This window comes from Poecilia formosa, unplaced genomic scaffold (genome assembly GCF_000485575.1).
Source record: "Poecilia formosa unplaced genomic scaffold, Poecilia_formosa-5.1.2 Scaffold377, whole genome shotgun sequence".
Classification (NCBI taxonomy): domain Eukaryota; kingdom Metazoa; phylum Chordata; class Actinopteri; order Cyprinodontiformes; family Poeciliidae; genus Poecilia; species Poecilia formosa.
Genome location: NW_006800316.1, coordinates 142,403 through 153,501, shown reverse-complemented (window position 1 = coordinate 153,501; position 11,099 = coordinate 142,403). Strand labels below are relative to the sequence as shown.

General features: G+C 36.9%; 2 protein-coding genes across 3 annotated transcripts in view; both read left to right on the top strand.

Annotated features, from left to right (window-relative positions):
- Positions 1-2,664, top strand: part of LOC103154223 (protein-serine O-palmitoleoyltransferase porcupine-like) — an 11,953-nt gene extending 9,289 nt beyond the window's left edge. For both annotated transcript variants that reach the window (XM_007575424.2, XM_007575423.2), the window contains 3 exons: positions 327-412; positions 1,229-1,339; positions 2,120-2,664. In XM_007575424.2, the coding sequence (XP_007575486.1) occupies positions 327-412; positions 1,229-1,339; positions 2,120-2,218 (296 nt within the window). In that variant the 3' untranslated portion in view covers positions 2,219-2,664. The remainder of the gene's footprint in view (positions 1-326; positions 413-1,228; positions 1,340-2,119) is intronic.
- A 1,348-nt stretch (positions 2,665-4,012) lies between these two features.
- suv39h1b (SUV39H1 histone lysine methyltransferase b) lies at positions 4,013-11,073 on the top strand. Its single transcript, XM_007575422.2, has 6 exons — positions 4,013-4,121; positions 4,835-4,983; positions 5,764-6,423; positions 9,132-9,278; positions 10,221-10,350; positions 10,467-11,073. The coding sequence occupies exons 1-6, from the start codon at positions 4,076-4,078 to the stop codon at positions 10,598-10,600; spliced, it is 1,266 nt and encodes a 421-aa protein (XP_007575484.1). The 5' UTR covers positions 4,013-4,075; the 3' UTR covers positions 10,601-11,073.
- The last annotated feature ends 26 nt before the right edge of the window (positions 11,074-11,099 follow it).

Below are 11,099 nucleotides of genomic sequence, written 5' to 3'. Positions count from 1 at the left end.
TTTTTTTTTTTTTTTTTTTTTTTTTTTTGTTCTGCTCTGGTTCCCTGCATTCCCTGTGATTTTTGTACATTTTTGTTAAGCATTTTTATTAAACTTTCATCACCACTTGCTACTTCTGCCTTTCTGCTACATCAACATTCAACACCCTTCTATACTCAAATTTGTATTAAATGTAATAATTACTTCTAAGTATCTAAGTACATTTTTCCTAGATGTCCCTTTACCTCATATTCCTAAAGTCCAGCACTTTTCTTTTGCATAAATAAAATGCCATTTCCTTTTAGCTAATTGATGAATTAATGATACCTTTTTTTCCCTGTTGTCAGTTCTGAGAAAGAAGCTTGCATACATCCTTAGTGCCTGCATTCTGTCCAGGCCCTGTGGGTCTGACTGCAGCCATCGACACAAGAAGGTGCGCTCCTACTGTTATTATTATTGCTGTTAAATTAACTAAAGAAAGCAGTTACATTTCTAAACATGCAGTGCTATCCATGCATTTTAACTAACTAACCAAAACAGGAAGAATATAATATTGGTGCATTATACTGATGCATCAGTTTACCTTAAAAAAGATGATCAAATTACGGTGCTGGTGGTTTGACAGAATCAGCAACACTCTTTATTCATAGTGTGAGAAACACTTATTATCAAAAGCTTTTGTGTACACAGAATGAAAGCACAATAGTTAATCTTTTTAAATCATGTCAGTGACACTTTAAGTGTGAACATCACAAAGCCCTGAGAAGTTGTAGGCAGATCTGAAAAGGCGTATGCGAGTTACTTACAAACTTGACTGACTAGCCCCTGTTGGTTATTCGTAAAACTGACCAAATGTATGTCAATGAAGTTACAAAAAAGAAATCTTAAAAAATATATATTGTTAAGTTTTCTAGAATTTACCAATTAGAAATAATTTTAGTATTTCTAACTAAAATAAAACAAGAGACGTTTGATCTGAGGAAGAGGAAAAAGAGTATAAAAATGTGTTTTATTTCTGGGTCCAACGGTATTCACACACAAAAGTATATACTATGTTGTTTATAGCACTTAGACTTAGTTTACAGTTGGTGATATTTACGTTGCATATTAACAGCTCATGAAAAGTTCCCAGATGCTGGTATTGAACACAGATTCAGTACACTGGCACACTTTGGTTGTAGCTGTTTGGATTTTTACTGCTGAATTTCGAACATTGATTCTTATTTCCAGTTTCTGCTCTGCTCTTTAGAATGCCTGGGTGCTGTTGCTGAATCTAGTGTTCAGTTTGCTGGTCATCTTCCATCTCACCTACTTGGGCTCCATGTTTGATCCTGGATCTGATGAACAGGAAGTAGAAGAGGTAAACAATTCTGGTAGATTCGCATGGGATCTTGATGATGGTGATAAAGAAGAACAGTCTCATTATTTTGTTTCCATTTCTTTGTATTGTATTGTATTGTATTGTATTGTATTGTATTGTATTGTATTGTATTTATTTGTATAAGATCATCTCCAGGCACAGTGGATTTTCCCCTCACAATCTAGACAGATAACCTCCGTATTAACTTTTTCATAAAAGACAAGCTTTTAAGTTGCTTTAATAAATAAAGAACTTTTATGTAAGGATTGTATTTAGAAATTAGGAGAGTGGAACCGTGATTTTATATACAAGTCAGCTTTTTGTTAGCATACTTTAGAACTGCTGAGGGAATTGTTTTTGTTAGAAAACAAAAAAAAAATGTATTTTTTGTTTTCTATATTTAATGAAACGGTAGAACATGGAAACTTAGAGCAGACATCTCAGCCAGGACTGACCTCCACCCACGTTTTTGGAAGAGAATTCAATTTGTACATGCTGTTTTAGCAAAAGACCAAATAGTAACACGCCTGTCCTATCTTTCTAATTCTTAATGCCAATGCTCTGATATTGAGGGAAGAATATGCTGGCACATTTCACCCCAGCCTGTTTTTATGAAAACTCATACTCTGTGAGATCTACACTGAACACCAGGTCAATCAAGTGTCTTTACTCTTTTTCAGACATAGTTGTTCACAGAATGAAAGCACAATAGTTTTCTACACCTTGGAGAAGAAGGTTGAGATCCGAATTAAACCGTAATATTTGTTATTTCTGTTTAAGGGTTACGCAGCGATCCATACCATTCAGAGGTGGTCCGAGCTGAACTGGGCAAGCCACTGGGTCGTTTTTGCTTGCTGGATTTTCTATCGTTTAATTTAGTGATCTTGTTGTAGTAGATTAAAAAAAATCATCATTAAAACTATTTTACACAAAATATCTTGAATTTTGATATTTTTGTATCAATCTGCATCCATGTGAGTGAAATAAACTATAAAAACGAGGTTCTGTAATGAACATGAATTGTGTAGTTCACACCTAAACTCATGACACAAAGGCACTGTGGATTCATGAGTGCCTCTAAAGGGTACTGACCACAAAAACTTAACATACAAATATGTAAAGTTTTTAAAACTACTGTAAATATTAATGACCTAATCTTGCAAATCCTTCATCATGTTGTCACAGTTTATTTTCTTAAACTGGTCCTGTTCACTAACTGTTTGCATGTTTCTTTTATTATATTTTGGATATTTTTTTGCATAGTCCATGAGAATTTCTGTAAATGTTCAGAGTCTTTGTGACAGTGTAAACAATAAAAGTGTCCTGTGAAAGTGTTCACGTTCTTTTTTGCTCTTTAGTTAACTTTATTTATATAGAGCAATTTAATAATAATAGTAATACATACATACATACATACATACATACATACATACATACATACATACATACAATTTTTAGAGCGCTTTTTAGGACATTTAAAGATGCTTTACAAGAGAAAAATAACACTCACACATATATACATAAACATACACATATAACAGTAACAATTGAAAAGGAGGCTGTGGTGGATAGGCGAGATTAAACAGGAAGGTCTTGAGTAATAATTTGAGGATACGTAGAGTCTGGAAGTCCATTTCTGCCACTGATACTTTTTTTTTTTTCTTTTTTTAAATAATACTGAGATAGATACTCTGAGATGCTGTATTTCCCCCCAAAATTCTCTTAACAAATTAGAGTACAAATGGTACCAATTCTTCTCAAACATTTAGAATTAACTAAAACAAGTAAGAAATTGACCAGAGTTTAATTTCTGTTACAATATATTGCATAAGAGTAGCACATTCTTCCAGTGGGTCATATTTGAAGAAACGGCATTTATGTAAATAGTCTTTACCTAATATAATCAGAATATTGTCACCATATTCGCTATTATCAAACTCAAGTTTGTATCAGAATCAATTTATATCTCAAGTTGTTTCAAATTATCAGTAATATAAGATCATATGTCTTGTCTTACTATATCCTGAAAAAGTAATGGGAAAAATCTAAGAGAAGTATAAACCAATTTTCAACAGTCAAGTTTGTTGTGTTTTATTCAGCATAAGCCAAAGATTTTATGCCAGGTGAGACCAGACACAAGTTCTATTCACTCATTCATTAAGAAATAAGTAGATTATTAGTTATGTGTAAAAAAAAGATTTAAAGCCCAATGATGCAGTGTAAAATACAAACTCATTTTGAAACATACAGTTAGTACAAAGAGTCGGTCACTGTCCAGCGATGCGCTCCACCCAGCACATTGTACAGATGACGCAGGGTGAAGGAAGTAATGGAGCACATAGCACACTTTCTGCTTTCTGCCTCAGTCTGCACCCTCTCTAAAGGGAACTGACCTGTTATCAGCTTATCCAACAGACTGGGGGGCAGCAGTGTGTGTGGATTAAAGAGAGCTGGTGAAAAAGTATAAGTTTGTGATTGTTTCGTACTGCCATTCAACTATACTGACTGATTTGTCTTCCTCTGTTGAGCTACGAGGTCGCTTCAGAACGACCAATAAACTTCCACTGGCTTGCTCTCAACCTACCTTTTCCTTCGTTTATCTCGAACGAGCCAATAGCAGAGCGTCTTTCCTGTCCCTCTGCTTTTGCACCAATGATTTGGCTAAGAAATGCAGCTTGTCCAATCAGCAACTGCTAAGATCCGTGGTGGAGGGCGGTCTTAGCCACTGGCGTTTTAATGTATTTTGGCGGTTATGCGGAAAACATGGCGCAAATTTTGAAAGGTACTGTATCATGAATGTTGTTTAACTGTGTTTTCGGGATATCCTCATATTTGCTCGTTAGGAAGTCGTAATGTGAGAATTCTTGTTATTCTGCTAATCCACGGGTCGTCTTTGTGTCAGAACTTTACTGTCAACGTTGTTTTTGTTGTGCAGAGTATCTTCCTTATCGCGAGTGCTGGATTATTCAAATTACTTGCGCTTCTTCATGAATTCGGTTGTCAAGTTTTAATACGAGTTAAAATGTGTGTTTAGAGAAGCATGTTGCCATGTGTGTGGGATGTTGGTGTGGAAGATTGTTGTGAAAGGAAGAGGGACAGAACGGCCTGAGATAAAGGAGAGCTCCACGCGGGAAGCAGCGCCTTGAAAACGATTAAATGTCTGTGGATCTTTACTTAGACGTACCCGGGGTCACATTTAGACTTACAAGTTATATTTTGATCTGTTTTTGAAAATGAGTCAGTTAGCTCAGCCAGAACAGTAAAAACAAATATTTCTCCTAATCCTTTTCTAAATAATGAGCTGTGTTTTTTTTTCTCTCTCTCCAAAAAGCCAACATTCTCTTGGTTTATATGGACACATGTTCAAAAACATCAATAAATTATGTCCCAAGGGTTCTGTTATTGTTGTAATTTGCGCTTTTGAATTACACTAAAACGACGCATTTTGCCTTCCGTTGCCGTCTGCATTTAAGTCCATCTTTTTGATTTTTGCAGATTGCTGCGTACCTTGCAAGATAACTTCGGATGAGCTAGAGACGCTTTGCCGTGGGGAGAGGCTGTACTGTCAAGAGCTTAATGTCAACAGAGCCAACGTCAATGACTATGAAGTGGAGTTTCTCTGTGATTACAAGAGGACCAGGGAGGTATGGTATTATTATTTTAGCAATAAATATAACTAGTTCTGTACATTTTTCAGTTTTTTTTAATGTCAAGAAATAAGATGCATTTTCTTAATATTTTTTTTCATTAACTGATTTACAGAAGATATAGTTTAGCCAGGTTTTACTTATATATCCATTCTTTTTTTATTTCCCAGAAAACCAACACATGAAACTACAAATATTGTCTCAAGTTTCACCAGATTTATTGCTAAAGTGTCTTATCTTGTCCACACCTTTTGTTTTGAAACCAGTGTAGAAAAGCATACTGTCAGTTATTACGACAGTATGCTTTGACTGAGCTTAGCTATGCTGTAAAGCAGCAGTATCAATAAACAAGTTATTAGAACAGTAAATAATTCAATATAAGTAATCTAAACTTGGAAAAAGTAGTGCTAAAATTGCACAATGTCTGTGTTTGCGTGCAAGTAGGCAAAAAACAAAACAAAACAAAACAAAAACTCTTGATTTCAATTTGTAAAATCTGTTTTCATTAGAGGACTGCTTTTTAAGTACCCTTTAGAATGATAGAAACAAATTCTAATTGGATAAAATAATTAGAATTGTTTTATCCAATTAGACACCCTTAATTTATTAACTTTTTTTAAAACTGATTTGTTTATGTAAAGCGCCTCAAGACATTTGTTGTGAATTGGCAGCACATAAATATACTGAACATTTTAATTGAGTCATCTCTCTTTAACTTGGAGACGGATGTGCAGATCAGTCTTTGGGAGGACTATCTAAAGTTTTTGTGTGTTTCAGGGAGAAGAGTTCTACTTTGTTAAGTGGAAAGGCTTCTCAGAATCTGTCAATACGTGGGAACCCAAAAGGAACCTCAAATGTCCAAAACTCATGAAACTCTTCCACCTGGACCTGGATCAAATCCTGAAGCGCCAAAAGGGGCGTGGCCTCCCCAAGAGGTTGGATAAAGAAACTGTCTCGATCCTGATTCAGAAAGCCAAACTCCGTCAGAGTCTGCATCAGTGGGAAATCCATTTAAACAAGACTCGCAATCACCCGGGCCGCATTTTTGTCATAAACGAAGTGGACCTAGACGGCCCTCCAAAACACTTCACCTACATTAACAACTACAAAGTCGGTCCAGGCATCGTGATCAACGAAATGGCCGTCGGCTGCGAATGCACGGACTGCGTGAACGAGCCGGTGAATGGCTGCTGCCCGGGGGCCTCGCTCCATCGGATGGCCTACAACGACAGGGGTCAAGTACGGATCCGGCCAGGACAGCCCATCTACGAGTGCAACTCCAGATGCAGCTGCGGTCCCGACTGCGCCAACAGAGTGGTGCAGAAAGGCATCCAGTTCGACCTGTGCATCTTTAAGACGGAGAACGGCCGCGGCTGGGGCGTCCGCACGCTGCAGCACATCAAGAAGAACACATTTGTCATGGAGTATGTTGGAGAGGTGAGACCTGCTCAAATGTTGTTGTATTCTTTGAGTAAACTCGGGTTAAATTTTTTCTTAGGTAAACCTGTGCCCTGTGTGTTGCTCACTAAGTACAGCTTAGCTAATAATTATATTCTTGATGTGATGATGAAATTAAGCTATTCTAAAAAGAGCTGTTTTGTCAACAGATGTAGCTAGGTTGGTGTTTAGTTTCCTGTTCGTGTTGTGGTGAGGAGACCTGCAGTGTTCTGCGCAATATGGAAAGCTTATTTATGTAAGGTCAGTGTTTCCCAACCCTGGTCATTGTGGCACACTGCCCTGCATGTCTTGGGTGTTTCCCTGCTTCAACACAGCAGAACTGCACTCATCTGAATTACATGTGTTTAATACGGAGAAGCATCTACAACATGCAGGACACTGTGCGCCAAAGGGACCAAAGTGCTGTGCAGAATGCATAAAAACAATACAAATGCCATTATAAAGACACAAAAACATAAAACACAGAAATAGAAAATAGTCTAAAAATACATTCCCATCCATGTAATAAAAGACTACGAAAATGATATCAACATCTTGCATGGTGTCGAAGGCCTCGACAAAGAAAAGAGTTTTAAGAAGGGATTAAAAATTATTTCTCTGGTCACTTATTCCACATTTTAAAACCTGTCGCAGCAAAGGCACGGTCCTTCCTAAGCTTCTGTTTTGTGTTGGACACCATGAGGAAAAGCTGATCAGCAGGGAGCAGGAGGGTAGGGTAATGGTGCAGTAAGAAGCAAAGCCTTAAAAACAAAAGATCTGCAAAATGAAAACAAAAGATCTGCAAAATGAATCAAATGTAGGTGAAGCCTATGGAACTAAATCAGTCTCAAATTTATATGTGTGCAATCAGATCCACAGGCCTACAACAACATTTGTAAGTGTACAATACAATTCACAAATGTGCATAACACAATGCATAAAGTGTGCACCTCAGGATCCACATATGTGCTGCAATTTCTCAAATTTAAATGGCCTGTTATTGTATCACGCTTTATCAAATCCAGAGGATCCCCAAAGTGCTTTACACTACATTTACACACCAGTGTCACAAGTGGTCAAACTTACAGGTTTCAAACTGCGCATACAAATCCACAACACAAATGAGCTGACACGTTCAAGGCTGTTGGTGACCTGGGATATCTGAGAGTCGTGATTGTAATGCTGCGTTGAAGGCAGTTGAAAGGCTTGGAGCGTTAACAGATTTAATAGAAATTACTCCGTCCTTTTGGCGTTGCCAAGTAGCATAAAACCATTGTAGTAAAGACATGCACTTCTGTCAAAGTTGCTGGACTCGACAAATGTTAACTTTGTAGGCTTCACTACTGAAATATACCAATTTAGGTGAAAATGTTCTTTTCCTGGAAAATGCTACTGGAAGACATGGTATTAAAATAACCTATTCAGAATGAAAACAAACAAGGCTTAGCCTGGCGGCCGCACATTGTGACTCTTTGTGGAATGGCTATTTTCTTTCTGCACTGTAAGGCAGCATTATGTAGCCAATAATGTAACAAAATCTGACTTCAGAATAATACTGCATCATGTGATCAAAGCAAAATGTTAAAAAAAAAAAAAAATCCTTGAGCATATTTTGTGATAGTTTAAGCCACATTATGCAATAACATTATTGCATAATGCAACAATTATTAAAAATGTAGATTGCTCTTTTTAAAAAGTGATAATGTAATGGCCTACTAAATGATCGCAACGGTTGATTATCGCACAAAAATTACACTATAATTACATGAGGCGGTTTATTACATGTTGAAGCCAGATCTGGCTTCAACATGTAATAAATATTTATATGTAATATATATTTATATGTAATATATATAGTGCCATTATGTAATAATGGCACTATATAAATATTTATGTGTAGTAAATTTTCTTATTTCTGCTCAATTTGCATTAAATTTAGATTATGTACTTCTTTAATTTAATGTTAACAGAATCATTCTTGCTTGGCGTTTATTGATCAAAGTTTAAAATGTGTGATCTAAATCATGACCATTAGAAGCATTCATTAAGATGAACACAAACCGGCTTGAAATTGTTAAATGGTCCATATTATTACACTGTTATGTCTTTTTTTTTTTTCCCCTCCTTGGGTGAACGCAACACCCTTCTGTACATTCACACCCACATCCACTGTGAACACCTTCTCTTATAGTTGTACATTAATATCGCACTTCAGAAAATGGTGCATTGTCTCATGACAAACCAGTGCTACTGCTCTCGTTACTTTTCTGGAAGGTTTTATTTTCCCTGGGAAAAAAAAAGAACCTTCCCATTTAAATTGGTATATTTCAGCAGTGCAGCCTAGAAAGCTAATAGTTGTAGAATCCACTTTGAGTGCATATCTTTAATATAGTGGTTTTGTGCTGCTGGACCAAGTTAAAATTACAGTATTTCCAATAAATCTGGAAATACTCAGATATGTGAGCTTTTCACCAGCCTTGAACGCATCATCCCTTGCGGTAAGAAAGTCGAAAGCGCAGGCAAGCTGATCCATGCGCGCATGTCGAGCGATCCGTCTGCAGCTGGTGATTCAGGCACGCATATTTTGGGGATTTGCCCACTGTATTACTCTCGTGCAGTTTGCAACGTGTACATTTCAGATACTGTTTCCACACATGTGAATGTTGAGGCATTTATGCGTTGTGTTACATGTTCCATCGTTTCCTCAGATCATTACGACAGACGAAGCAGAGAAGAGGGGCCATTTCTACGACTGCCAGGGCTCTACGTACCTGTTTGACCTGGACTATGTGGAAGATGTTTACACTGTGGATGCAGCTCACTTAGGAAACATTTCCCACTTCGTCAATCACAGCGTAAGTGTCTGCAGAGTGCGTTCACTCCACAGTCCAAACATCTTTTAGTACTTCTGTCTGCCAAATGAATAACTATAAGTGAGTGCAAAGGGCATAATTAACAATTAGTAATTGAGATCAAAATTACTAAGTACCTGATTTGAATTAGACTTCCTCTGAATGTCTGCTTTACTCCTTCTAAAGTCGACAATCAGTTCTGTCCAAACCTCTACAACGCAGCTGCAGCCATGTCATGTACACAAATAAAATGCATACTCACTCGATTGCTGATTATTTCTTTATAGACAAAAAGCATCCTCCTCTCTTCACACAGAAGCTCGTTTTCAACAAATCTTTTTCTGTAGTCTGTTCTTTGTGCAATGTGTTTTTCTCTTGTTGCCCCCTGTCGCTACTCACTGTGACGTACTGTCACAGCTCTGCCTCAACCCAGTCTTCTTTAGGCAATGTGTAAATTCAGCAATTTTCATAAAAAAATAAAAATACGGTAAATAAATAGTACGACCGATTAAAAAACCCTCACTTGTATAAAAGTGGACAAATTGATTTTCTCTCGTCATTGTAAGCATCTATGTTACTTCACATGTACTCTTTGTGCTTGTAAGGGTTATACGTAGCAGATTTAATGACAAATCAACTCATTAAATCTGTGGAGCGGATGTTCAATATGCCACTTAATTTTGCTTTTCTGTTCATGGCTGTCTTAGATTTTGAGATTTTCATTTTCGTTAGTCTTAAACCCTTTTAATGGTTGTTTCATAGTTTTAGCTGCTCAATGTTGAGGACAAGTTGCAGTTCAACTTTAATAGCCATTTACATAAAAATATGCAGTTTTTGTTGTTGTGTTTTTTTAAAGGTGCTGCGGTATGATTTTCTTAAAAATACATAAGGGCATTGCTTTTTATTCTTGTGATATTTGAGCCTGAGAATCTTTTCTTTTTGTAGTGTAACCCAAACCTGCAGGTCTTCAATGTGTTCATTGACAACATTGACGAGAGGCTTCCCAGAATCGCTTTATTTTCAACACGGGCGATTCGTGCTGGAGAAGAGCTGACGTTCGACTACAAGATGCAAAGTAAGTATCACTCACTTTTGTATATTCTCTTATAGATTTTTGAAGTCTGCTTTTACGGGGGGAAAAAACCAAAACCCTCCGACTTTCTATGTGAGCCTTGCTTTCTTTGTTTCTAGTTGATCCAGTGGACACAGAAAGTACCAAAATGGACTCCAGTTTCAGTCTAGCAGGACTCCCTACGTCACCAAAGAAAAGGATTCGAGTGGAGTGTCGCTGTGGATCAGAATCCTGTCGAAAGTATCTGTTTTGACAGAGGACTGCAAAGGAAGTTGCCTTAAAACAAAGAAATGACAGCTGGAGTTAAAGTTTTTTTGTTTTTTTTTAATAGACCACTGTCTACTTCTGATATTTTCACATGGCAAAGTTTTAATACATACAGTGGTGTAGTTGTTTTCCACCATAAACTCCAGCTTCTGCTGTTAAATTTTGATTCTGCTTTAGTCTGCCTGTACAACTGAGTATTTTAAACCCTGCTTTAAAACGCAGTTTTACAGACTGTCAGCCTTAACAGCATTTATAAATGTTCTTCTGAGAGCAGTGACGGAGACCAAATGAAACAAAGATGAATTTCATTCCATCTGTTACGCTGCAGCTGTTTTTGATTTTGGCATTTATCAACAGATTTGCTGAAGGTTAAATTCACAAGTCGTTGGAAGCTCTTATATTTGTGCTTGAAATGTGTTTGGACTTTAGATTGACATTAAATTTAAGTCATAACTGAAATGTTTTTGGTTTTTATAGCGCTCTCA